This window comes from Ambystoma mexicanum, chromosome 1p (assembly GCF_040938575.1).
Source record: "Ambystoma mexicanum isolate Mex_15411 chromosome 1p, UKY_AmexF1_1, whole genome shotgun sequence".
Lineage (NCBI taxonomy): Eukaryota > Metazoa > Chordata > Amphibia > Caudata > Ambystomatidae > Ambystoma > Ambystoma mexicanum.
This window is the reverse complement of record NC_090921.1, coordinates 371,653,170-371,678,188: the sequence shown is the minus strand read 5'-3', so window position 1 is coordinate 371,678,188 and position 25,019 is coordinate 371,653,170. Positions and strand designations below refer to the sequence as shown.

The 25,019-nt window shown below is 48.7% G+C and overlaps 1 protein-coding gene across 4 annotated transcripts in view; it reads right to left on the bottom strand.

The window, feature by feature from the left end:
* Positions 1-25,019, bottom strand: part of GATAD2A (GATA zinc finger domain containing 2A) — a 1,131,740-nt gene that overhangs the window by 166,405 nt on the left and 940,316 nt on the right. For 3 of the 4 annotated variants that reach the window (XM_069649100.1, XM_069649093.1, XM_069649108.1), the window contains 4 exons: positions 12,265-12,357; positions 11,736-11,864; positions 10,802-10,993; positions 9,465-9,735 (listed from right to left, as the gene is read on the bottom strand). In XM_069649100.1, the coding sequence (XP_069505201.1) occupies positions 9,465-9,735; positions 10,802-10,993; positions 11,736-11,864; positions 12,265-12,357 (685 nt within the window). The remainder of the gene's footprint in view (positions 1-9,464; positions 9,736-10,801; positions 10,994-11,735; positions 11,865-12,264; positions 12,358-25,019) is intronic. The other variant, XM_069649106.1, reaches the window with a different exon arrangement.

Here is a 25,019-nt window from a genome sequence, read left to right as displayed (position 1 = left end):
GCTTCTCGACCGGAATGTGCTCCTCAAACTCTGACAGACCTCTCCACATCCGCATGTTAACTCCCGCCAAAATCAATTCTGCATTGGCCTGCCTGAGCTGCAAGGCCGAATTGGCAAAGATTTTCCTCCCTAGGGAGTCCAGGAGCTTGTCCTCCTTTCCCAAGACCTGAGTCGATGTCGCAGAGGAGGATGCTGCAGGTCTGGATTGCAACGTGGCCGCAGCCACCACTGTGGAGGAGGGAGGCGGACAAGACGGCTCGGCCACGTCTTCCGAGGAATGTAGCCTGTATCTCGCGTCAATCTTTTTATTGACAAAAAGTCCCAAGTGTGGCTTTTCCCAAACTCTTCGGACCTCGGCCAGAACGTCCTTCTGCAGGAACAGGCCGTTACGCTCAAAAGGAGACAAGGTGAATGCCCCAGAAAGCACGCCCTCTTGCGGAGCAGGTGCCTCGGGCACCCGAACATCTAAGAAGCTCATCATGTCCAGTACCCGGTCATGGAAAGTTCTGGTAGAGCGTGGCAGGTCCTCGTTGTCCTGATCGCCTTGAGGGTCATCTGACCGGTCAGGATCCTGCTGAGATGTGTCAGGCATTGCCTTGTCCACCGGGGACAATGGTGGCACCGGCGGAAGCGCAGGGGGAGGCTCCACGGGCAAGGGAGGCGCCGGCAGAACCACCGTCGGAACGGTTGGAGCCGGAGGCATGGGTGGACATATCTCCTTGAAAATCCCTTTGAAATATTCCCTCATGGGGTCGGTGCGCATAAGCGCTTGAAATTTACCAAAAAAGGCGTCCTCAGGAGATTGTTTCGGAACCTGAGGAGGCCTCTCATGAGGTGGACAAATCCAGGGACGTAACGGGGAAAGGTGCCACACCGACCCCTCCGCCGACGTATCCACATAAATCAAGGGAGCCGCCCCCGCGAGCAACGGAACATTGTGCGGAAGAGGCATCAGGGCGTTCCAATCATAAATCTGCCGGTAAGGATGCGCACATGGGGCCTTAGGTTCACCCGAAGGACCAAACCCTACACCAGGGGCCGATGGCGTAGTTGTAGGGGTAGTACCTAAAATGGCCGCCGTGGTCGTGGCGGGAACAGCCGCCATTTTGTCTTCATCTGAGGGGAACTGCGGCACGTGAGGAAGTGAGGCAGGGGTCCCCGTCGATGGATCAGGGGTCTTAATTTTAGCCTTAACGTAAGGAACCTCGGCAGAGCCGGTACTATGAGGCCTGCAATGTTTTAGCGACATACCAACCGCCAAGTGAGCCTTCGAAGGAAGAGCCTCGGCACTGCCGGTAAAAGAAGAAACTCTCTTCTTTGGCCCCTCAACAGATCTGGTGTCACCACAAGAGCGGGAACGGTGCGCTGTCACCGACAGGGCCTTGCCCGGCCCCTCAGAACTGTTGGTATCCTTAGCCTCTGTACGAGGGACCACGGACCTACGCCCGGTAGAAGCCTTATTGGCACGGGCCTCGAACATCCGTTCGGTAACCGCAAGCCCAGCCAAGACCTCGGGGCGTAGCCCGGTTTTCTTTTTGAGGGAAGATGAAAGAGCGGCCTCAGAGCAAGCTCCGGTACCCCACGACTCAGCAGAACTGGGTCTACAAACAGCCCCCACAGGAGGGGCCTCAGAGCGTACTCCGGTGTTCACAGGCCCCTTACAGAGACCATCGGAGAAAACTCTGGTAGAATTATTAGGCCCGACAGGCACCTCAGGGCGAACCACGGTAACAGAGCGATCATCGCCCTCCCGGCTCGAGAGGAACCCGGGAAGGTATCCCACGGCCGGGGTGCTCTGAAAATTAAAGAACTTACCGGCCGTTTTTTCTTCTCGTCGATGAACGCCTGAAAATGCGAAGGAGGAGTTCGTCTGAATACCTCCCCCCACCGCTCCAACCGACGTTGAAGTGCCCGGACCGAAAGGGAGTCGCAGTAAAAACAGGAGTCCCAACGGTGTTCCGGACCCAAACACTCTAAACAAAGAGGATGGGAATCAGCCCTCGCAAAGCGACGGTGACACGATGAACAGTCTGGAAAATCTAGTTTAAGAGAAAGACAGGCTAGTAAACGAACGCTAGCAAGAGCCAGAGAGGGAAAAAGGGAAGAAAGTCTTCCGAGGATGCAAGTGCTTCCGGCCCCGATCGTGCGGAGAAAAGGACTGATGGGCAATGCGCAGGATCGGAGCCAAGGTGGGCGTGGTTACAGCCGCGTGCCGGGCCCAGCGCAGCAAACCGAGGAGAGAAATTTTTGAAAAAAATGTGGATGCTTTTTACAAAGTGCTCCAGTCCCGTCCCACAGGACGGAGAGGAAAGGGGACGGGACGTAGGAGTAAAGACATATCAACCAAGAAAAGAAATTGAAAACCGAAGGTTCATAACTGGAAGGTTATGAATTAAGAACCATGACAATTTGCTCTTGTGGAATGGCCCTAAGCAAATCATACTTGGATCCATCCCAAAAAGATGCAATCCAACTTGAACGGCTAAGTCACATCCATTCCCAAACAAGATCACATGATCTAGAAGTTTCGGCTAGACTGTCCCTTTTAGTGCAGCTTCAGTCTTATTTGAATATTGTCTTTACAGTTCTGTAATGGCTAAGAAACAACAGTCTGGAGGGATGTCTAGAGCAATTCCCGCGGTTATGACAGATTCAAATCTCTCCAGTGATCACCCTGCAGTTTTACATAGAATAAAATTTGCCACTGGCAAAATGACAAAGGACAAGAGACAAGAGACACTAGAAAGTTAAGCTGCAGCAACTTGACCATGTGTACGCTGTCAGCAGACTATATAGAATGTGGTACACTGAAGGAGGTTAGCAATAGCGCTTGAATACCTAAATAAAGAACATGAAAAAACATGAATCCCACTTTGTATTCAAAAAACGTAATTACTTAGTTGCTAGAACAGTTCCTCTCAGTCTATTATCGTCAAGGATTAGCCTCAACTGTTTACCTATAGCCATGTCCACCCCCATTCATCTCCTGGCCCTCCCAAAAACGTTCACACAATTGCTTCATCAGAGCTGCCCATAGGCAAGTCAAGAGAAACTCAAGAAACCACTGTCTACATAATTCAGTACGCTAGGTTGTGATTGTGAACTAAACAGGTTCTAAGTATATTTTGCCATTGGTAGAAAGAAAATGACCACTTCCACTGTTAATAAAGTAGTAAGTATTGTGAGATAGGTCAGTAAACCACAACTTCTATTTCAGGATTATGCACACAGTATATTCAGCAATTTTAAACATAGTTGCCTTACAACTGCTATTTTCAAATTAATTGAGAAAATAGGTTTTGTTAAAAATTGCCTACTGCATAACAGTCTTGAAAAAGCCTGGTGGGCAAAACATGGTTGTGTTGACAACTGTATGCTTGGAATAGCAATGTTATCCTTTGTATGGAAACTGTATGCTTAAAAAAACAAGGCAACTATATTTAAAAAAGGAACTGTATATTTTGTATGCATAATCTTAACACATAGAACTTAAATTTACTGGGCTGTATCATACGATATACTTATTACTTTAGCATTGAAGTGGTCCCCCCCCCCCCCAATCACTGGTGCAAAATACTCTGAACCAGTGTAGTTCACAAACACAACATATGGTACTTATGGCATAAGGTTGAATGCCATACATTTTTTTAACTATTGCAGCCATAGTGATAAAAAGTATAATAATTTCTGATATTTCTGATTGTTAATCTCGGGTAAAAGCGGAGGAATATACTGAAAGAACCCACCTCTAGTACATAAATCAGTCTCGCTTCTACGTCAAGTGAAGCCACTGATACCATGTTTTCCTTAAGTGCCAAGGACAAGTATGCTCGTCCTTGTAGCATAGATCTGCATAAAGCTTAGCTGGCAAGGTGTTAAACACAATCCACTAATTTACAAACAGTTCAAAATGAAAACAAGGAAATAAAGTTAACAAGTTGCAGTCAAGTTGAGAAACAGCACTGATTATGTAGTGAAACAAACAAGTTACTTTCTTACCTGGTAACGTTCTTTCGATGGGATGTTCCTCCGACGTATTCCACATCTATGACAGGTAATCATCAGTTGTGCTGCTTCGGAAATTTTTCAGCATCTGCATCCTGCGTCGATAGGCTGTCCCTCGAGGGCCTCCGTCGAGCCGACGTCACCAGATTGTATAAGTAGGGCACACGACGCCCATAGCCTCAGTTGTAGTTTTTTCTCCAGAACGTGTGGCACCAATCTTCTGCCGGTATGACTACAGAAAGCTTTGCAGAAACGTAAGCTGCAATCGCATAAGAAATTCTGTAGAGGGGCAGGCTGGGAGGGTTCGATGTGGAATACGTCGGAGGAACATCCCATCGAAAGAACGTTACCAGGTAAGAAAGTAACTTGTTCTTCGAAGGGATTGTGTCCTCCGACGTATTCCACATCTATGACAGACTCCCAAAGCTGTACCAACGTATGGAAGCGGGAAAAGAATTTAGAATTTTAGAATGCCCAATTAAATTGCAGAATAGAGGATCGCCTTGCCAAAGGCTAAATCTTGCCCATGGATAGAATCCAGGGAGTAGTTTTGGACAAAAGTATGGACAGAGTCCCATGTGGCTGCTTCAGCAATGTTACGAATGGGATCACCCCTCTGCAGAGCAGACAACCCTGTTCTTATGGAACACCGTGAAAGGTGGCTTGGCGGATAGTGCCTGCAAGTCACTCTGCGAGCGGAAGTAACCGCAACTAAAAATATAGTTTTAAAGGTCAACAGTCTCAAAGGACAAGAATGTAAGGGCTCAAACGGAGCTCCCATTAGGAATTTCAGAACTAAGTTCAAATCCCAACCAGGCACCTGGAAAGGTGACGCTGGGGGTACATTAGTTAGCCCTTTCAGAAACTGAGCAATCAAAGGAATCTTAAAATAAGAACACTCCTCAGACGAGCGCTTAAACATGGACAGCGTCGCCAGGTCCCCCTTAATGGTACCCACTTGCAGGCCCTTGGGGCTAACAAAAGAAAAAAAGAGAACTACAGGAATGGCACATGAAAAAGGATCCCCATTCTTTACCCTGTACCAGTCGCAGAACTTTCTTCAACGGCACAGGGACTTTGTTGCAGGGCTTTCTGGCCGAAAGCAACACCTCCATCACGTCTTCAGGGAGGTCCCAATCCTTGTACCTCAACCTTTTACAAACCAAGCATGAAGGCTGAGAGACTTGACCTCTGGATGGAGAACCCGACCCACCTCCCGTGAGAGCAGATCGTCTCGGTAGGGAAGATGGTGTGGAGGGCAGATGGACATGTTGAGAAGGTCCGGGTACCACGCTCTCCTGGCCCATGCCGGAGCAATGAGGATCATTCGGGAACCAAACCTCCGTAACCTCTGCAGCACTTGCAGAATGACAGGGACTGGAGGAAACGTGTAAGCAGTGGGAAGGACCACTCCACTACGCACGCATCCCCTAAGGCTCCTCTTGGAGGAAATTCCCGCGAGCAGAATCTTTTGCACTTCCGGTTGAAACAGGTGGCGAAGAGGTCCACTTGTGGGGTCCCGCGTAGGGCGAAGATCTCCAAAGGAACCTCCTGAGCCAGCTCCCACTCGTGAGAGACCGTGCTCTGCCTGCTCAGAGCGTCCACCGCCTCGTTTTCATCTCCGGCCAGAGATGAACAGCCTAGATTGAAATTTCCTGCTGGATGGCCCAGAACCAGAGCTGCATCGCCTCTCTGAACAGTGGGAGAGACCCTGCCCCCCCTTTTGTTGAGGTAGCGCATGGCCACTGTATTGTCTGTCAGAATCAGGACATTCTTCCCCCGCAGATGGCAGAAAAGCCTTCAGAGCTAGCCTGATGGCCCTCAGCTCCAACAGATTGATATGGAGTCTGGACTCCGACAGAGACCAACGACTGCTGACTGTCAACTCGTTGGCATGAGCTCCCCATCCCATGAGGGATGCGTCCGTCACGATCGTTACCTCTGGCCAGAGTAGTCAAAATGGAGCCCCCTTCATCAGATTGCCTTCGACGGCTCACCACCGAAGATCCTGGCTGATCGAGGGAGGCACCTGAACGGGATCCGACATCCTGCCAGAGGACTGCGACCACTGCATCTTGAGAGCCCATTGCAGAGATCTCATTCGCAACCTGGCCTCTGGCACCAGTAGAATGCAGGATGCCATGGGGCCGAGCAACCTCAAGAACTCGAATGCCGGCAGACTCTGGGCACGTCGTGTGCACCATCACCTGGGGAGGCGAACACTGCCCCAGGGATGTGTCTAGCACTGCTCCGATGTACTGGAGCCGCTGGGTAGGTGTCACGTGGGATTTCTTTAAATTGAGGGAAAAGCCCAGCCTGTGAAGGGAGTGGCAGGTGACTGACAGATGATCCAGGACTTGCTCGGGAGAGCGCGCCCTGATCAACCGATCGTCCAGGTAGGGGTAGGCGTGCATCCCCCCTTTCCTGAGATATGCTGCCACCACCATGAGCTTGGTGAAGACCCTTGGGCAGAGGTCAATCCGAACGGAAGGACCCGAAACTGAACATGCGAGTTGCCAACCACGAACCTCAGGTACTTCCTGTGCTTGAGATAAATCGGCACATGAAAGTAAGCATCCTTGAGGTCGAGAGACACCAACCAGTCCTGAAGTTGAAGGGCCTGTAGGACTTGAGAGTAACCATCTTGAACTTGTCCTTCCTGAGGTGCTTGTTCAAGCCACGCAAAACCATGATGGGTCTCAATCCCCCATCTTTTTTCAGGATCAAAAAATATGGGGAATACAATCCCTTGTTCCTCTCCACTACAGGCACCAGTTCTATGGCACCTTTCTCCAGCAGGGATTTGATTTCCCGCACAAGGAGTGGATCCGTACTCTTCAAAGAGAGCTTCCCTGGTGGATTGTCGTGAGGCCTCTGCTGGAAACAAAGACGGTAGCCGTGGGCTATGATCTCCAGAACCCACACATCTGAAGTAATGGCACGCCATTCTACAAGATGCTGCGCCAGCCTTCCCCCAACCGGCGAACCGTGTGACATGGCCTCATGACTGAGCTGATGCGGCTGCAGCAGTGCCTTAGGGCAAAGAGGCAACTGCCCGAGCGGCCTTGGCACCTTGAGTACCTTGTTTTCCACCTCTGGTACTCCTACGTTGGCCCCTTTGATTGGCAGCTCCCCTCGATCTACCAAAGGACAAGTAGTATCGAAAGGAACCTCCCCTCCATTGCTGTCTCCTCGTGGAGGTTGGCGAACTGCAGCGCCCAACGACTTCTCTGCAACTTTGGAGGTCTACAACCTCTCAAGGCTCTCGTCAGCCTTGCTGCCAAAAAGATGGTCACCATCAAAGGGCATGTTGAGAAGTCAGGACTGTACATCAGGAGCAAATCCAGGCTTCCGCAACCACGCAAACCTGCGCATCACGGTGCTCGCCGCCATGGACCGGCTGACACAGTCTGCCACGTCCAGACCCGAATGAACTGATTCACACATGGCATCCTTGCCATCCTAAACGAGGGCAAGAAAACCATCCCGTTCCACCCCTTTGGGAATATATTCAGCCGCCAAAGATACACAATTACACAAAGTGTGAGTGAATCTTGCCAAGGCACAAACGGAGTTGGCTGCCTTTAAAGCCATACCCCCAGATGAAAATACTTTCTTCGCCCAACCGTCGAAGCGCTTGTCGTCTCTATCAGGAGGAATGGTAGGGTACGCTGCAGCTTCGCTGGGGCCGTAGCCGCCTGCACCACCAAACTCTCCGGAGTGGGGTGCAAAGACAAGTAGCCAGGGTCGCCACTTGCTGGACGGTATTTTTTCGACAATGACTTATTCACTGCCGGGAGACTCTCCGGAGAAGTCCAAGCCGCCGCCACCCTTCTTTGTAAGGTCATATGAAATGGCAGCACCGGGTCAGTGGGTGGACCGTGGTCCAAAATATCTGTCAGGTCATCCTGCAGAAAATCCACAGGTGGAGCAGACCACCCCAAGTACTCCGTCACCCTCGACATGAGACGCCTGTACGAAGACTCGGCGTGTGTACCAGGCTCAGGCCTACCAAATTCAACCTCCGGGGAGGTGTCCAGACCACTGGCATCATGCAAGGATTGACACAGGTCTTTCATCTGGCTATGACCAGACAACAGTTCGTCAGGAACCTCAGGAGGAAAAGCCCCTTCCACATCTGACCCTTCATCCACCTCTGAGATATAATTCAAAGGCTGGAATAAATCCCCAGATGAGAGTACAGAAAAAGGCTCGAACACAGGCCTCACTGACTTACTCAGTGCCTTCCTCTGGGTTTCCACCGGTCTCCGGGGCACCTCCTCAAAAGGCGTCAACGGAATCGGCGTAGATGCCAAGCGAGGCGCCAACAGCTTCGACAACGGCTTCGAAGCTGGAGCCCCAAGTGTGTCCTTCGACGGCTTTGGCGCTGATGGTGTCGATGACTTCCTCAGAGGCAGAGCCTCGAGAGAGCCCCTCGACGGACATGGCGCCGATGCCTTCTTAGAAGGCCTCACAGGCTTCGACGGTCTCAAGGGCGTCGAGGACCGGGACCTGCAACGGGCATGGCTAGAGCGATCTACCTTGTCTGATCGGGACCTCGACGGCTCCCGATGATCGCACCGACCGCCTGAGCACGAAGGCGTGCGAGCGGTGGCCCTAGGGCGTTCCTCGCCGGCTTCTCTCGAAGGCGCCGATAGAACGGAGCCCTGCGATTCAAAAATCGCCATCATCTCCTTGCGAAATGTGTCCCATTACGCCGGAGATGAATGCTTGTTGGGACAAGCTACCCGTCGTCTGGCGGAGTCCTCGGACGAGGAAGGCGACCAGTGACGGTGCTTTCGAGAGTGCCTAGAAGAGTCAAATGAATGGCTTGAACCACTCCAGGACCGAGACCCCCTGGACTTACGCCGATGCGGAGTCGCCCCTCGAATCGTCGGTCGAAAGCCCAGCGGATTTCGACTTTCGGGGTTTGGAAACCCTACCTACAGTCAGCTTCTTCTTACGCTCCCAGAAGGCCTTCGACGACAAAGACTGGCATTCATCACAGTCATCGGTGGCGTGGTCCTCCCCGAGGCACCAGTGCAGACGTTGTGCGGGTCCGTAAGCGACATCTTGGAACCGCAGTCCCGACACTTCTTGAAGCCCGACCGCGGGGTAGAAGAAGACGAAGACACGATACTTCACAAAAAAACAAGTTCGAAGAACCGATTCAATCAGGAGAAGAACCAAGGTGTGCCGAGAATCCGAAGCGAACATGTTCGCGGAAAATACGGAACTGAGGCTACGGGCATCGTGCGTCCTACTTATAACATCCAGTGACGTCGGCTCGACGGAGGCCTTCGAGGGACAGCGCATCGACGTCATCGACGTAGAAAATTTTCCAAAGCAGCACAGCTGTGGTGATTACCTGTCATAGATGTGGAATACGTCAGAGGACACAATCACCTCGAAATTACGATTCTGCAAGTTAAAGTGAAAGGTAAAGGACACTACTTTACCTTGAGTTTCAAGAAGGTTCTGCACAACCTCTTCCAGACCGACCAGGTAAATAAATTCATTGTTGGCTGCGCTCGGCAGAAAGTTCATCTCCGGCGCGGGAGGTTTGGGAGGTGGGATCTCCAATAGAGTCTTTTCCAGCTGTTTGCGCAGTGCAAGTTTGTCAGCTGCTTGCCTGCTAGCAGGGGAGTAATTTGAGTTCACAATGGATGAGATGGTTGTTGTAGCATTGCCGGATGTCACGTTTGTACTTTTTATTGAATTCGGAGATGCCTGAGTTTAAATAAAGCACAATAGGTAATATGACAAAGAATTCAGATCAGCAGAATAGTCTTGTGAATCTACAACCCACAGTCCACATGATTTTATAATTCTACCCATCCTCACCGTCAACCTTCCCTTCCCAAATACATACAAGGCACCACATCAAATTCGATTGTGGTGCAGAACCCAACACCTCACCCCCATATACATCAGCTAGCACTTTCCCAGTTCCTAAAGAAAAATGTGAGGTGTGAACAGAGACACTCTCATGCACACAATAACTATATGCAAAACAAATGTATCTGCTCAACATATGCTGGTCTAAGTTTTGTTCCGGGTCAAATTTGTCACAGTGAAGCCGCCTTTCTTGGCAGTAGCAGCTTTTGTACAAATTCTACTGCATTCTTATGAAGAATAAGAATAGACAAATGTTATTAGGGGGAGTAATCTGACATGACCTCCAATCTGACCATAATAGAGATGAAGGTCAATTATATTATGCTTGCACATTTTCATTTGAAATTCTCTTGAAGGGGAGTCATCCAATTTGCACATGGAAAACCACCAGGGCACAAACGATTCCTGTCAAATCTGAGGAATCTGTATCCGACATTGGATCCCATATTTTACGCATTTATTTATCCAAGATTTTTAATGGAGCAAACCATAGCCCAGAGGTTAACCAAAAGCCTTGGCCAAGAGAAATGGCAAACTCCGGAAACACCTTGAAGACTTGCAACAACACGGTCCTAACAAGAAGAGGAGTAGACCCATTTTAGCCCCCATATCTTATGCACATGGAAACAAACTATCAATCCCAGCAACTATGTGTAGTATTGTTTCTTTAGCAGCATTCTCTTTCCCTCATAACCATCAGATGCTAGGTACATTCTAAGTCCATACGGGGAACCTTTAGACAAAATGCTACTCATTTGATATGCCGTAACATCTGTATATTTTCATGGGTTTGAATTCGGCATTCTGATCTTTTTTGCAGCATTAATTTACAGTACAGATGATTTGTAAAAGTGTCGGTTAATGGAAAAACACTAAGGCTATCTGTTGTGGCACTCACCTGGGGGATGTTGACAAGTAGGCCAGTATTAGGAACATTTGCTACCCGGATTAGACCCTGCTGGATAATTCGCTGTCCCTGAATCTGTACACTTGGTACAGATGCTCGGGGTGCTAAAAGGAGCGGAGGAGGACCTGTGCTGGAGTGCTGTCGAATGCTATGGATCTGCTGGGGTGAAACTGCGATGGGCTGCTTCCATGAGGCCAACAAGCAACGAGAGAAAAATGGAAAAGAAAGGAGCAAAAACAAAGTAGTGTAATTAGTCAATGCAACATCTAAAAAGACATGAGAAAAAACATGCAAGAACTGAACTACTACTCCTCCTGCTCCTCCTTCTCTGCTATGAAAAGCAGTTTAATGTCTCTGCTGTGGACGTAATACTGCACACATCCCATGAAACCACTGCTCAGGACGTGATCAGCAAATCCTGGATGTAGTATTGTTGAAGTAGCTAAATAAAGCCCCAAGTAATAAACTAACCCTTTTTATAGGGATTTATTTCATTTGGGGTGGCAGGAAGAACCAACCCACTGACCAACAACTATTGAATTAATCTGTTTTTTCAGTACAGGAATACCACCTTATGGTTCTCATTGGCCTACTCACCAATCAGAGGGTATTTATACAGCAAGATGCATCTGATCTGCCTATATAAATGGTGCTACTTAGTAAACCAGTATTCCTGCAGATTTTATGGCATTTGTTCAGAGAGTAACTAAATCAATCAAAAAATCCACTCCACAAAACTGTACTTCAGCAATGTGCCATTTTCCTAAAAACAACAGAGACTGTAATAACTACTCTGAGAAAATGGCAGTTCTGCTCCACTTGAATAACATGTTAAGCACGCCAATCATACCACATTTGCAATCCCACATACGCAAGGCCCTATGGCCAAGTCACTATAACCACTTCATAACTGGACTATCCTTACCTGTGCACCTCTCACCAGTGGTGGCATGACTATCTGCGTGCTTTGCTGAGGCCCCAGCTTTGAGGACAACTGCTGTCCGCCACGTACCAAGGGAGGAGGGATTACGGTGCCTGAAATGCGTGTTGTTATCTGTGGATAAGAAGAACAACTTTAGACATAAAAATAACAAAATGTCAAATACTGGAAAACAAGCACAAATTTAAGCCATGCAAATGATTGGATTGAGAGGAATATTGGCACAAGTGTACAACACTACCATAATCAAGTACATCACTAAAAAGATATTCTTGGTGAGTGGAGGAACTAGAAAGATTAGTGCTTTTGTTAAGTCACCAGGTAAAATGCAAGACGCTGGATGAGACAAACATTACCACTAAAAACAACCAGTCCTCTCGCTCAGTCAGTGCTTAACGACACCTTGTGTCACAGCAGTAGCTTGGCTGCACCTGCCAACTGCAGGTGTTTAATCCTATTATTGCAATCTATTAACCAGACTAAGCAAAGCTACCATGGGGAAGAGCCTACTGACCTGAAGAGAGGAGGGCTTGACTGGAGGAATGTTCTGTGTTCCGCGCACTAATGGGGGAGGGGTGGCCACCGAACTTCCGGAGGAACCAGCAGGCTGGAACAGAAGCAATCACATGCATATGTGAGAAAGGCTACCTTTCATAGTGCTGTGTGCATATAATGACCATGGCAGGCAACAACCTAGATATGCAATAGACCTTTAAGCACAAGTGCTCTGCATCCAATGCAAACAAAACTCATGGCTGGCAATTGGTCAACACATCCTAAACTTAATTCATTTTAGTGGCAAAGCAAGGCTACCCATTTATAGAGCTACTCTGAAAATGTCTCAGTTTGTGAAGGTCTTTGATATACCTCAGATAGTATGAGCGAGACCAAAAAAGTTACTCTCCTTTAATTGTGTCAAACTGATTAGATCTCAGAAGACCTGTGATTCTAGACCATTCAATTAGCACAAATGTTGAAGGAGGGATGCACCCAGCTGTCAAAATAGACTAACAGCAAAAACATCTATTTTTGACCATGTATCTATTAGTTACATTTTTTCCTTCTGTGGATCTTATGCACATTTCGTAACATTAATATATCTGAACTGCACAGGTCCTTTACTGCCAGTTTGGGATGATCTAATCAATTGCATGATTATCCTAAATTCAAGAACCCTGCCGGTAATAAATAGCACGTGCCGCTCTATGTGACAGCAGACATAACACCTCTTGTCATGAATTTAGTGTATGACGTAGACAAACATCCTCTATACATAATGTATTAATGTGTCTAAATGAAAATGCACCAGGCACCTCTGTGTATAATAAATATCAACAAATCCTTTCTACTTGACAATATTTTTTTTCCTCATTTGTTCAACCTATCTCAGGCCTTCAAGAGTTGCTATTTCTGTTGTATACAGCTACGAACTCCACCAACAATACAATAAGGTAAATACACTACTTCTATAAGTTTTGAATTACTATTAGACCTGATTTACAAAAGCGTTTATCAACATGAAAACATGCATTAAAAATGTTTTAAAATAAGTCTACTGTATCTTGTGTAAATGTTTATTAGGCAACGTGTTAATGTCGGATTTGCATCAAGCTTTTAAAAAACTTTCTTTAAGTACTTAATCTTCTCAATAGTGACTTATTTTACTGCATATTTTGAAAGCACATTGCAAAATTACCTTTGAATATATAATTGACCTCCTTTCCCAATGTTTCTAGTTCTTTTTTTCACTATTCAATCAACACCCATTATGGTCGGCCTTCAGAAGGTACATGTATGAACCAGGGTAAACAGATGAGGGAGAGCCACCAACAAATTGTTGAGAGGACCCACTAGTGGTGGTGGCGATTCACAAGATCGGAGTTGAATTAAAGTTTCTACTTGGTGTACAAGTCTCAGAGGTCAAGTGATGCCCTAGAATAGTTTCCTGCGAAAACTCAACTTGCATGGCCCGCCTATCAGAAGATGGTTGTTAGGAGGTTTTTGCAGCTTTTCTCCCATAGATTTCTGAAGGACAGCCTATTTTGCTATGCTGTAATTGCCGACCTGACTTTTTGGAGGTAAGAAAATAATTCTGCTCCATTTAAAATAAAAACAAACGTTTATGAAAATCAAGTCATCCAATGCAACATGAAATACAGTAGAAGGGATACCATTATCAAGCGTGATACAAACCTCAATCAAGAATCAGCACATGATCAGGATAAGCATTAAAGTATCGAACATGGGTGATAAAAGGCCATAGAATCCCCAGCAGTGGCGGTACAGGTATCCTATTCCTCATTTGTACATGCTCCTTCTACCCTTACCTTGCCGTCCTTTACCTCATTTGAATTTTCATATACCATCTTCTCCAAGCCCTATCGAATTTCGTTTTTACTTATCTATCGTCCACCATTGGTTCATTTTGTGTGGACACTGAACTCTTTCCTCAATTCTTGCTTCTGTTTCCCCTTTATACTTTCAGGAGACTTTAATCTCCATCTCTCTTCTACTCACTCTACTATACCTTTGCTTGCAATACTGGAATCCTACTTTCTTACTCCTATTCTTACCCCTCTGTCTCATATCTGGCTCCTGATTGAATCTCATCTTTACCTCTCCCTTTTTTACCGCTTCTGACTCTTCACTTTCCGTCTATTTCAGAGATGACCATCTCGTTTCTGTCTCAAACTTCCCTACGTCCCCCATTATTGCTGTTCCTTCTCCTGCCTCTTATCTACGACGCGACTTGCGCAATTTTAATACTCGTCTATTTCTTCTTGTACTTCTGTTCTCCCCTCTCATTCATCTTCTGCCACTTTGAGTGCAGATGACGCTGTGTCTACTCTTTCCTCTCCTCTTTCCTCACTTGATGATCTTTATCCAGCTTCTGTTTTTCAGCCCTCCAAACCTGTGCAGTGTTTGTTTTCCTCTCATCTTCGCGCCATGCATTGTGCTCTCCGTCACCTTGAGCGACGTCGGCTTAAGTCTCAGACTGAGGGGAATTATAACTCCTACTCCTTATGCTCTTTATGATTCCCCTCTTTCTGCTAAACGCACCCACTTTTCTGATCGGTTCACTCAATCAACTCATCCTAGGACTCTTTTCCAAACTCTCTCTCCCCTCACCCCTAATCACTATATCAATTCCATGCTATCAGCTACTGATTTTGCACTATTCTTTTCTTCAAAGGTGGCCTCTCTTCGCCAAGTCATTGAGTCCTTTGTTCTCTGACCACTTTTGAGGCACCCTACCTCAGTTCCTATAGAAACAGTTTCCTGTTTTTGATATTGACATTTTATTATATCGTGCTTGTACAAAAGTGTTTCAGAGCGCGACAGGGCAAGGGAGGGGAACAGGGGAGAAAAAACAGCGATCTTACTAGGCCCAGTGACAGTGAGAACGCGCAAGTGCATGGGAGAGGGGGAGGGGAAAAGTGCATGGAAGGGGAGAGAAGCAGAGGAGAAACAGATAAATAACAATACATAAATAATAAAGGCAACAAACAGTGGAAGTGCAGCCAGAAATTTTCAAGGGCGAGGTTTAAGGCAGCAGACAGGGTAGGTCTGATAAGTGCAGCAAGAATAAGGGGGGGGAGGGGATGTGTGGGTACAGATACAGACCCCAGTGCAAGGGGTGGCCCGGAGGCAGTGTGGGAGGGTTGCGGGTGAGCAGGTACCTGGGCCCAGAGGACAGAGGGTGGCCAGGTGCAAAGTGCCAAGAGAAACAAATCTCAAGGGGTGGAGGGGGAGCGAAGGCAGAAGAAAGAGGAAGGTCTTGATGTGCTTCCGGAACTGGAGATGGTTCTCCTCAAGTTTTAGAGTGGCAGGGAGGCTGTTCCAGAGGGAGTCCCCAGCCAAAGACAGATATACCCCCAGCTAGTTTCTTTGAAAAACGAATGACCCTGAGGGAGTTGGAGGTAGAGGCGCGAAAAGCTCGAGAGGGGAGGTATTTGCGGAGGGACAGCTGAAGGTAGTTTGGACTCAGGCCCCAGAAAGCCTTGTGGACAATGCAGAGGGTTTTTTAATTTAATACTTGCATTCACTGGGAGCCAACGGAGAGATTTCAGAGCTGGAGAGATACGATTCCAGGGCTTTAGGCCAAGGACAAGTCTTGTAGTCCTGTTCTGGATTAGTTGCAGAGGGCGGAGAGTAGAGGCAGGTAGATTTAAAAAGAGGCTGTTACAGTAGTCCAACCTAGGGAAAACCAGAGCTTGGGATACCATGAGCTTCTGGGGGAAGAAGAGGAAAGGCAGAGTACCTCTGAGGAGGTGCAGTAGGAGATTTGACTTGTTAGAGACCTCAGATGTGGGTGGAGAAGGAAAGGGTGGAGTCAAAGATGAACCCGAGGTTCTTAGCCTCCAGGTGGGGGTAGGGGGAGGGCCAAGGAAGGCCCGCCAGGCAGTGAGGTAAAGGATGGTGAAGGTGTGCCGATGAGGAGGATCTCTGTCTTGCTGGCATACAAAGACCATTGGCGGCACACCAACCTTGAATGGCAGTTAGGCAATCAGTGATGAGAGAGGGAGAGGAGGTGGCAGAGGGCAGCCTGAAAATGAGTTGAGTGTCGTCAGCGTGGCACTAGAAATTTGAGCAGAAAGTGGCAATGCAGTGGGCGAGAGCTGCCAGGTATTGGTTGAATAGCCAGGGCGAGAGGTTAGACCCCTGGGAACATCACAGGTAGAGAGGAAGACCCAAGTTGGACCTGGGGGGGGTCGATCTGAGAGGAAAGATGTCAGGCAGGCCAGAGCCTGATCAGTGATACCCAGGTTTTCACGGAGACAGTTGAGCAGGATGGTATGGTTGACTGTCGAAAGCAGAAGAGAGGTCGAGGAGGATGATGACAGAGGGAATGTTAGAGTCAAGATTGGAGAGCAGATCTTCACAGATGTTCAGGAGAGCAGTTTCCGTGCTTCTGGCAGCTCTGTAGCCAGACTGGTGGTCATGTAGACAGCCAAAAGAATTGGAATGAAGGTTAAGCTGAGAGATGGCCAACTTTTCCAGGAGTTTGCCCAGAAAGGGAGCAATGGAAATTGGGCGATAGTTAGCTGGACAAGAAGGATCACCTGTGGGTTTCTTGAGAAGAAGATGCACAAGGGAGTGCTTCAGAGGGGAGGGGAAAGATCCTGAGGCAAAGGAGTGGTTGCAAAAATCAGCATGGGCCAGAGCAAGGGTGTCAATGTGGTCCTTGATGGTTGAAGAACAGGGATGAACCCGTTTTGACAAGGCTTTCATAGGTCGGAATTGTCTAGTGACCTCGTCAGGGGAGAAAAGAGGAAAGGGCGAGAAGGATGGTTTGGGGGAGGGGAGGTGGGTGGCGGCTAAAGGAGGGTCAGCAAGCACAGGGTGTGGGTGTAGAGGGTGGATAGGATGTCCTGGGTTTTTTAAATGAAGTCAGAGGCAAGGGCATTGCCAAGAGCCTGGGCTGCAACAGGAGGGGTAGAGAATGAAAGGTTCACTTCGATTACCAACGAGAAGACCTTCTTTTGGCCCGGGCCCATTCTACTTCTTCCCCGTCTGATGCTATATCCTCAGCACTTATTCCTAACATCTACCCCTCTGGTGTCTCTTAATATGCGTCTTCAATCCTCTACCTTTAAGCATGCCACAGTTATTCCAATCTTGAAGAAACCTTTTGCTGATCCTTCTTTGATATCACATTTTTGCCCTATTTCTTTATTACCTTATCTTTCTAAAAAAATATTTGAACGTATGGATTACTCTAAAGATTATACTTTTGTATCCGTCAACACTATTCTTCCCCACCTTCAGTCTGGATTTCGCCCTTTTCATTCAACTGAAATGACCCTTTTTTCTGTTCTACATTCTCTTTTACGGTAAACGTGTATCTCCTTGTTCTCGATTTATCAGCTGTTTTCGACACTGTTGACCACGTTTCTGCTAACTTTTCATTCTTCCTTCGGTTTCACCCGGTCGGTTCCTTCCTGGTTTAAATCACACCCATCTGTCCCCCCCGCGCGTAATCACGTTTCTGTTCTTTTTCTCTGTTGGCACCTCTGCATTGGAATGCTTTTCCCCTTTACCTTCGCTCTATCAAAGTGCTTTCCTTGTTCTGTGACTCAAGTCCTCCCTATTTCACTTTGGTTAATATGGCAGCTTGTGTTTTATTTTTCATTTATTGTACCGCTTGATTCTATGTAAAGCCGGCCAAGCACCTTTGGGTGCATTCCTGTAACCAAAGGGGTTAAGCACAGGGAGCTTCGAGCAACCTCCCTCACTTCCTGCTCCTGCCAGACATACTGGCGCCAGAGACAGGCTTCACTCGTGAATCCCACCAAGGACAAAACAAACAAAGGGACCAAATCTCAAGTACCTTACCAACAAGAAATGGCGACAAAAAGACTGGGGCTTTTTTGACAAAATGGGCACCCATGGGTGCCTTACTGCAGCTACGAACGCAGCCCGCGGTACACAACGGTAGTAAAAAAAAGTAAACGACTGCCACCAGCCATTAATTGTAGAAAGGGTAATAAATAGCATGTCTGATGATTGTATCTGCTTAGATTCACATGCTGTGCATATGGTCCGACATCCAGTGGTAACCGCAGAGTATTGCATCTCGTCTTTCAGGGACATCGGCATAGGCATGTCTGTAACACTATCCCTATCGTGACGTGTAGTGTAACCAAAATCCCTCACGCGCTGAGGTCCCTCTGATTGTATTTTATCTGCCATGAGGGAGCCCAAGGCTATTGTGAGTGAGTACAAGAAGAGAGAAAGTAGTAAGACGTCTATGTTTCTTCCAACCTGAGCGGGGAGGTAGGGAGGGCGCATGTGAATCTAAGCAGATACAATCATCAGAAATGCTATTACGGTAAGTAATGCATGTCTTCCAATGCTTGTTAATCTGCTTAGAATTGTAACGCTCACCTGATTCCCGTAGAGGCGCCGGTCTTGACTGGGCGTATACCGTATCTTCAAAGGTGATGTGTAACACACGGCTGGCTCTTTGGGCTGGACCTCTGTGCACTGTATGTCTGACTCGAAGCGTAAGATGTCTGCAGATAAAAAATATGGGATTAATGAACTGGGTTATTGAATGTCTCTCTCTTCTTCCCTTTCTCTTCTCCTGTAGAACCCCAAAGGTTAACGCTCTCACCTTAGGTAAGTGAACGCCGTGCTCTCCATCTGCCTCGGGGCAGGGTGCCGTAACCAGTTTCTTCACTGGATAAGGGGAGCAGGCCTCTTGACTTCAGAGGACTGCTGTCTGTCGTTTACTGCACGAACGGTAAGTTTCGAGTAATTCTAATGTCTTTAAAAGTCTTTAGTAATGATGTCTCTTGTTTTGCAGGGTTCCGGCGATGGCGGATGACGGGCTGAAGTGAGTTGAAGATGGAGCCCGTGTGATGAATAGAAGCGCCTGGAAGCACGTAAGTAAGCGCTTGTTGCCTGCTTCACGATGCGCTCTAACTGTCTTTTTATTTTGCAGGTACGAGTTCGGAGCGGCTGCAGGGTGCCGGAATACCCACTGGGTTAGATGTGGAAAGGAGTAATGGCACGTGAGTATTAAAGTTCCCCAATGTCTTTAAACGCACCTTGTTTTGTCTTTCAGATGCGGGATGCAGCGCCGAAGGCCTCCGGAGCGTGCGAAGAGTTGGTAAGCTTTTGTCTTTCAGATGCCGGAATGCAGTGCGAAGACCTCCGGAGCGCACGAAGAGTAGGTAAGCCTTTGTCTTTCAGATGCCGGAATGCAGCGCGAGGCGTTGGTGACAGCCGATGGACCAAGTAAGTGAAGCGCTGTCACTGAAGACCGTAATGCTAACCTGTTCTTTCTTGTCTTTATAGGTGTTGCTGAAGACTGGATTCAGGATGGTAAGCCCTTTTCCTTAGGCCCAGGATCAGATGCAGAAGACACGATGAGCGTTTTGCTGCAGAGGATGCAGAATAACGCAAAGCAAGCTTCATCCATCGGGTGTGGTTTAAATAGCCTCCTGTAGTGCTTAGGTGTCTCCTTCCACAGCCACGCCTAGGTAAGAAAAGAGTTCCTGCTTTCCAGAAGACTTCCAGTGTTCTGAACCTAGGGAGTGGCTCCTGCCCCACCCAACAGGAAAAGTAGTTCCAAACAGAAGAGGATCAGAGGCTCAACTGGCAGGCAAGTAAGCAGCATGGTCTGCTGCAGGTAAGTCCACCCAAGCATTATGAGCCCAGCGCTGGGACTGGGCATATTTATGAGCCTGGTGCCACTGGCGCCAGGACTGGGTCCAAAAGGTCCCAATTGGGACAGGTTGGCACTCGGAACCTGGGTTATGGATCTGCTTCCAAGGGAGCTGGGAAAACCCTGACCTTTTGGAAGCAGAGATCATGACAAGAATCACATGCTGTGCATAGACTAGCGAGCAGTACCCGGAGTTGGAGGTGGGTTGTGAGCAGGAACAGTAGAGGAAAGATGTCTTAGTACTGCTTGTCCCACCTGAGAATCAGACCTAGAATGTGTGTCTAGGCAATAGTGTTTTGTAAAGATGTGTACAGAACTCCAGGTTGCCGCTTTGCAAATAGACTCTAGGGGAACATTTGCAATGAATGCTATGGATGCCTCATTGCCCAGAGTAGAATGTGCTCTAGGCTTGAAGGACCGTTCTCTCTTCGCAAGAGAGAAACAGTGTGATGCATTTGACAATCCACCTTGAGATAGCTGATTTAGAGACAGGATGCCTCCTCTCTACCAGCTGCCACTGAAACGAAAAAAAATTGGTTTGTTTTCCTCAGTGGTATCGTTCTTTCCAGGTAAAACATGACTGCCCTGCGCACCTCTAGTGTGTGTAGACTTCTTCCGGCCATGCCAGTGGGATTCTGGAAAAAGGTAAGTAGTTCAATCGATTGGTTCACATGGAACTTCGAGATGAATTTAGGTGCGAATCTGGGATGCGTGCGCAAAACTACCTTATCCCTGTGGACTGTAACAAAGGGGTCTAGAACAGAAGAACTAGTTACTTTCTTACCTGGTAACGTTCTTTTGATGGGATGTTCAGACAACGTATTCCACGTCTATGACAAGTAATCACCACAGCTGTGCTGCTCCGGAAAATGTTCAGCGTCTGCGTCGATGATGTTGATACGCTGTCCTCCGCCGAGTCGATGTCACCGGATGTTATAAGTAGGACGAACGACGCCCCCGTAGCCTTAGTTGCAGGTTTTTTCCCAGAATGTGTGGCACCAGTCTTCTGCCAGTATGACTACAGAAAGCCTTGCGGAAACGTAAGCTGCAATTGCATAAGAAATTCTGTATAAGGGGCAGGCTGGGAGGGTTCGATGTGAAATACGTCGTCGGAACTTCCCATCGAAAAAATGTCACCAGGTAAGAAAGTAACTTGTTCTTCGAGGGGATTGGTTCCTCCAATGTATTCCAAATCTATGACAGACTCCCAAAGCAGTACCAACGTATGGAGGTGGGAAAAGAATTTAGAATTTTAGAATGCCCAATCAAATTGCAGAATAGAGGACTGCCTTACCAAAGGCCAAATCTTGCCCATGGATAGAATCCAGGGAGTAGTGTTTGACAAAAGTATGGACAGAGGTCCATGTGGCTGCTTCACAAATGTTACAAATGGGAACACCCCTCTGCAGAGCAGCAGAGGCAGCCACAACCCTAGTAAAATGGGACCGTAAGCCTACCGGAGGGTCCTTACCCGCCAAACGGTAACATTCAGAGATTGTCAAGATAATCCATTTAGATAAAGTCTGCTTAGTAACCGCTTGTCCCAAACGCCTTCCAGCGTAATCTACAAAGAGCTGATCGTCCACTTTGACCCGGGATATGTGTGAGATGTAGAAACTTAAAGCTCTCCTAGGATCCAACCTATGGAGCCTCTCCTTTCTTACCAGGATGCGGAGGAGCCGGAAGAATGACCTTCTGGCTCAAATGAAATTCCGACACAACCTTCGGAAGAAAAAAAGGACGAACCCCAAGGACAACCCTGTCCTTATGGAACACCGTGAAAAGTGGCTTAGCGGATAGTGCCTGCAACTCACTCACTCTACGAGCGGAAGTAACCGCAACTAAAAATATAGTTTTAAAGGTCAACAGTCACAAAGGACAAGAATGCAAAGGCTCAAACGGAGCTCCCATTAGGAATTTTAGAACCAGGTTCAAATCCCAACCGGGCACCTGGAAAGGTGACGTGGGAACACATTAGTGAGCCCTTTCAGAAACTGAGAAATCAAAGGAATCTTAAAATAAGAAAACTCCTCAAACGAGCGCTTAAATATGGACAGCACCGCCAGGTAACCTTTAATGGTACCCACTTGCAGGCCCTTGTGGGTCAAAGAAAAAGCAAAAAAGACAGAACCACAGGAATGGCACATGAAAAAGGGTCCACATTCTTAACCCTACACCAGTCGCAGAACTTTCCAACGGCAACGGTACAGGGACTTTGTTGCGGGCCTTCTGGCCAAAAGCAACACCTCCATCATGTCTTCAGGGAAGTCCCAATCCTTAAACCTTAAACTTTCAGAAGCCAAGCATGAAGGTTGAGAGACTTGACCTCTGGATGGAGAACTTGACCCGCCTCCCGTGAGAGCAGATCGTCTCGGTAGGGAAGACGGCGTGGAGGGCAGATGGACATGTCGAGAAGGTCTGGGTACCATGTTCTCCTGGCCCATGCCGGAGCAATGAGGATCATTCGGGAACCGAATCTCCGTAACCTCTGCAGCACTTGCGGCAGTGGGAAGGACAGCTCCACTACGAACGCGCCCCCTAAGGCTCCTCTTGGAGGAAAATCCCACGAGCACTTCCGGTGGACACTGGTGGTGAAGAGATCCACTTGTGGGGCCCCCCAAAGGGCGAAGAATCTCCTGAGCCAGCTCCCACTCATGAGAGACCGTGCTCTGCCTACTCAGAGCGTCCACCACCTCGTTTTCGTCTCTGGCCAGATGAACGGCCAAGATCGAAATTTCCTGCCGAATGGCCCAGAACCAGAGCTGCATCGCCTCTCTGCACAGAGGGAGAGACCTTGCCCCCCTCCCCCTTTCTTGATCTAGTGCATGGCCACTGTATTGTCCGTCAGAATCAGGACATATTCTCCCCTGACCCCCCCCCTCCTCACCACCGGCACAGATGGCAGAAAAGCCTTCAGGGCTAGCCTCACGGCCCTCAGCTCCAACAGATTGATATGGAGTCTGGACTCCGACGGAGACCAACGACCGCTGACTGTCAACTCGTTGGCATGAGCTGCCCATCCCGTGAGGGATGCGTCCAACATGATCGTCACCTCCGGCCAGGGTAGCCAAAATGGAGCCCCCTTCATCAGATTTCCTTCGACGGCCCACCACAGAAGATCCTGGGCGACCGAGGGCGGCACCCGAACGGGATCCGACATCCTGCCGGAGGACTTTGACCACTGCATCTTGAAAGCCCACTGCAGAGATCTCAACCGCAGCCTGGCCTCTGGCACCAGGAGAATGCAGGATGCCATGAGGCCGAGCAACCTCAAGAACTCTAATGCCGGGAGACTCTGGGCATGTTGAAACTTGTTCACCATCTGCAGAATGTGAGATGTGAATGTGGGAGGCAAACACAGCCCCAGGGATGTGTCGAGCACTGCCCCGATGTACTGGAGCCACTGGGTAGGTGTCAAGTGGGACTTCATTAAGTTGAGGGAGAAGCCCAGCCTGTGAAGGGAGTGGCAGGTGACGGACAAAGGATCCAAGACTTGCTCGGGAGAGCGCGCCCTGATCAACCAATCGTCCAGGTAGGGGTAGACGTGAATCCCCCCTTTCCTGAGATAGGCTGCCACCACCACAATGAGCTTGGTGAAGACCCTCGGGCGGAGGTCAATCCGAACGGCAGGACCCGAAACAAAGTGCGAGTCGCCAATCGCCAACCTCAGGTACTTCTTGTGCTGGGAATGAATCGGCACATGAAAGTAAGCGTCCTCGAGGTCGAGAGACACCAACCAGCACTGAAGTTGAAGGGCCTGGAGGACTTGAGAAAGAGTAACCATCTTGAAATTGTCCTTCCTGAGGTGCATGTTCAAACCACGCAAGTCCATGATGGGTCTCAATCCCCAGTCTTTTATCGGGATCAAAAGATATGGGGAATACCATCCCTTGTTCCTCTCCACTACAGGCACCAGTTCTATGGCGCCTTTCTCCAGCAGGGATTTGATTTCCTGTGCAAGGAGCGGATCCAGACTCTTCAAAGAGATTCCCTGGTGGATTGTCGTGAGGCCTCTGCCGGAAAGGTAGACAGTAGTTGTGGGCTATGATCTCCAGATCCCACACATCTGAAGTAATGGCACACCATTCTACAAGATGCTGCGCCAGCCTTCCCCCAACCGGCGAACCATAGGACATGGCTTGATGACTGAGCTGAAGCGGCTGTGGCAGTGCCTGAGGGCAAAGAGGCAACTTTGGTACCTCGAGTACTTTGTTTTCCACCTCAGTTACTCCTACGTTGGACCCTTTGACTGGCCGCTCCCCTCGATCTACTAAAGGACGAGTAGTATCGAAAGGAACCTCCCCTCCATTGCTGTCCCCTAGAACGAAAAGGCAGAGGTTGGCGAACTGCAGCGCTCAACGACTTTGCTGCAGCTTTGGAGGTCTGCAACCTCTCAAGGCACTTGTCACCCTTGCTGCCAAAAAGATGGTCACCATCAAAGGGCATGTACATCAGGAGCAAGCAGCGGTGCTCGCCGCCATGGACTGACTGACAGTCTGCCACGTCAAGACCCGATTGAACGGATTCAAACATGGCATCCTTGCCATCTTGTACAAGGGCAAGAAAGCCATCCCGTTCCTGCCCTTCGGGAATATGGTCAGCCGCCAAAGATACACAATTCCACAGAGTGTGAGTGAAACATGCTAAGGCACACACAGAGTTGGCTGCCTGCAGAACCATACCCCCTGAAGAAAATGCTTTCTTCACCCAACCGTCAAAACGTTTGTCGTCCCCATCAGGAGGGATGGTAGAGTACAAGGCCTGCTTTGCTGGGGCCGCAGCCGCCTGCACCACCAAACTCTCCAGAGTGGGGTGCGTAGTCAAGTAGCTGGGGTCGCCACTGGCTAGATGGTATATTTTCGGCAACGACTTGCTCACTGCCGGGAGACTCTCCGGAGCAGTTCAAGCCGCCGCCGCCGCCCTTCTCTGTAAGGCCATATGAAATGGCAGCACCGGGTGGACCTTGGTCAAGGATATCTGTCAGATCATCCTGCAGAAGATCCACTGGTGGCGCAGACCACCCCAAGTACTCCGTCACCCTCGACATGAGGCACCTGCACGAAGATTCAGCATGCATATCAGGCTCAGGCCTGCCA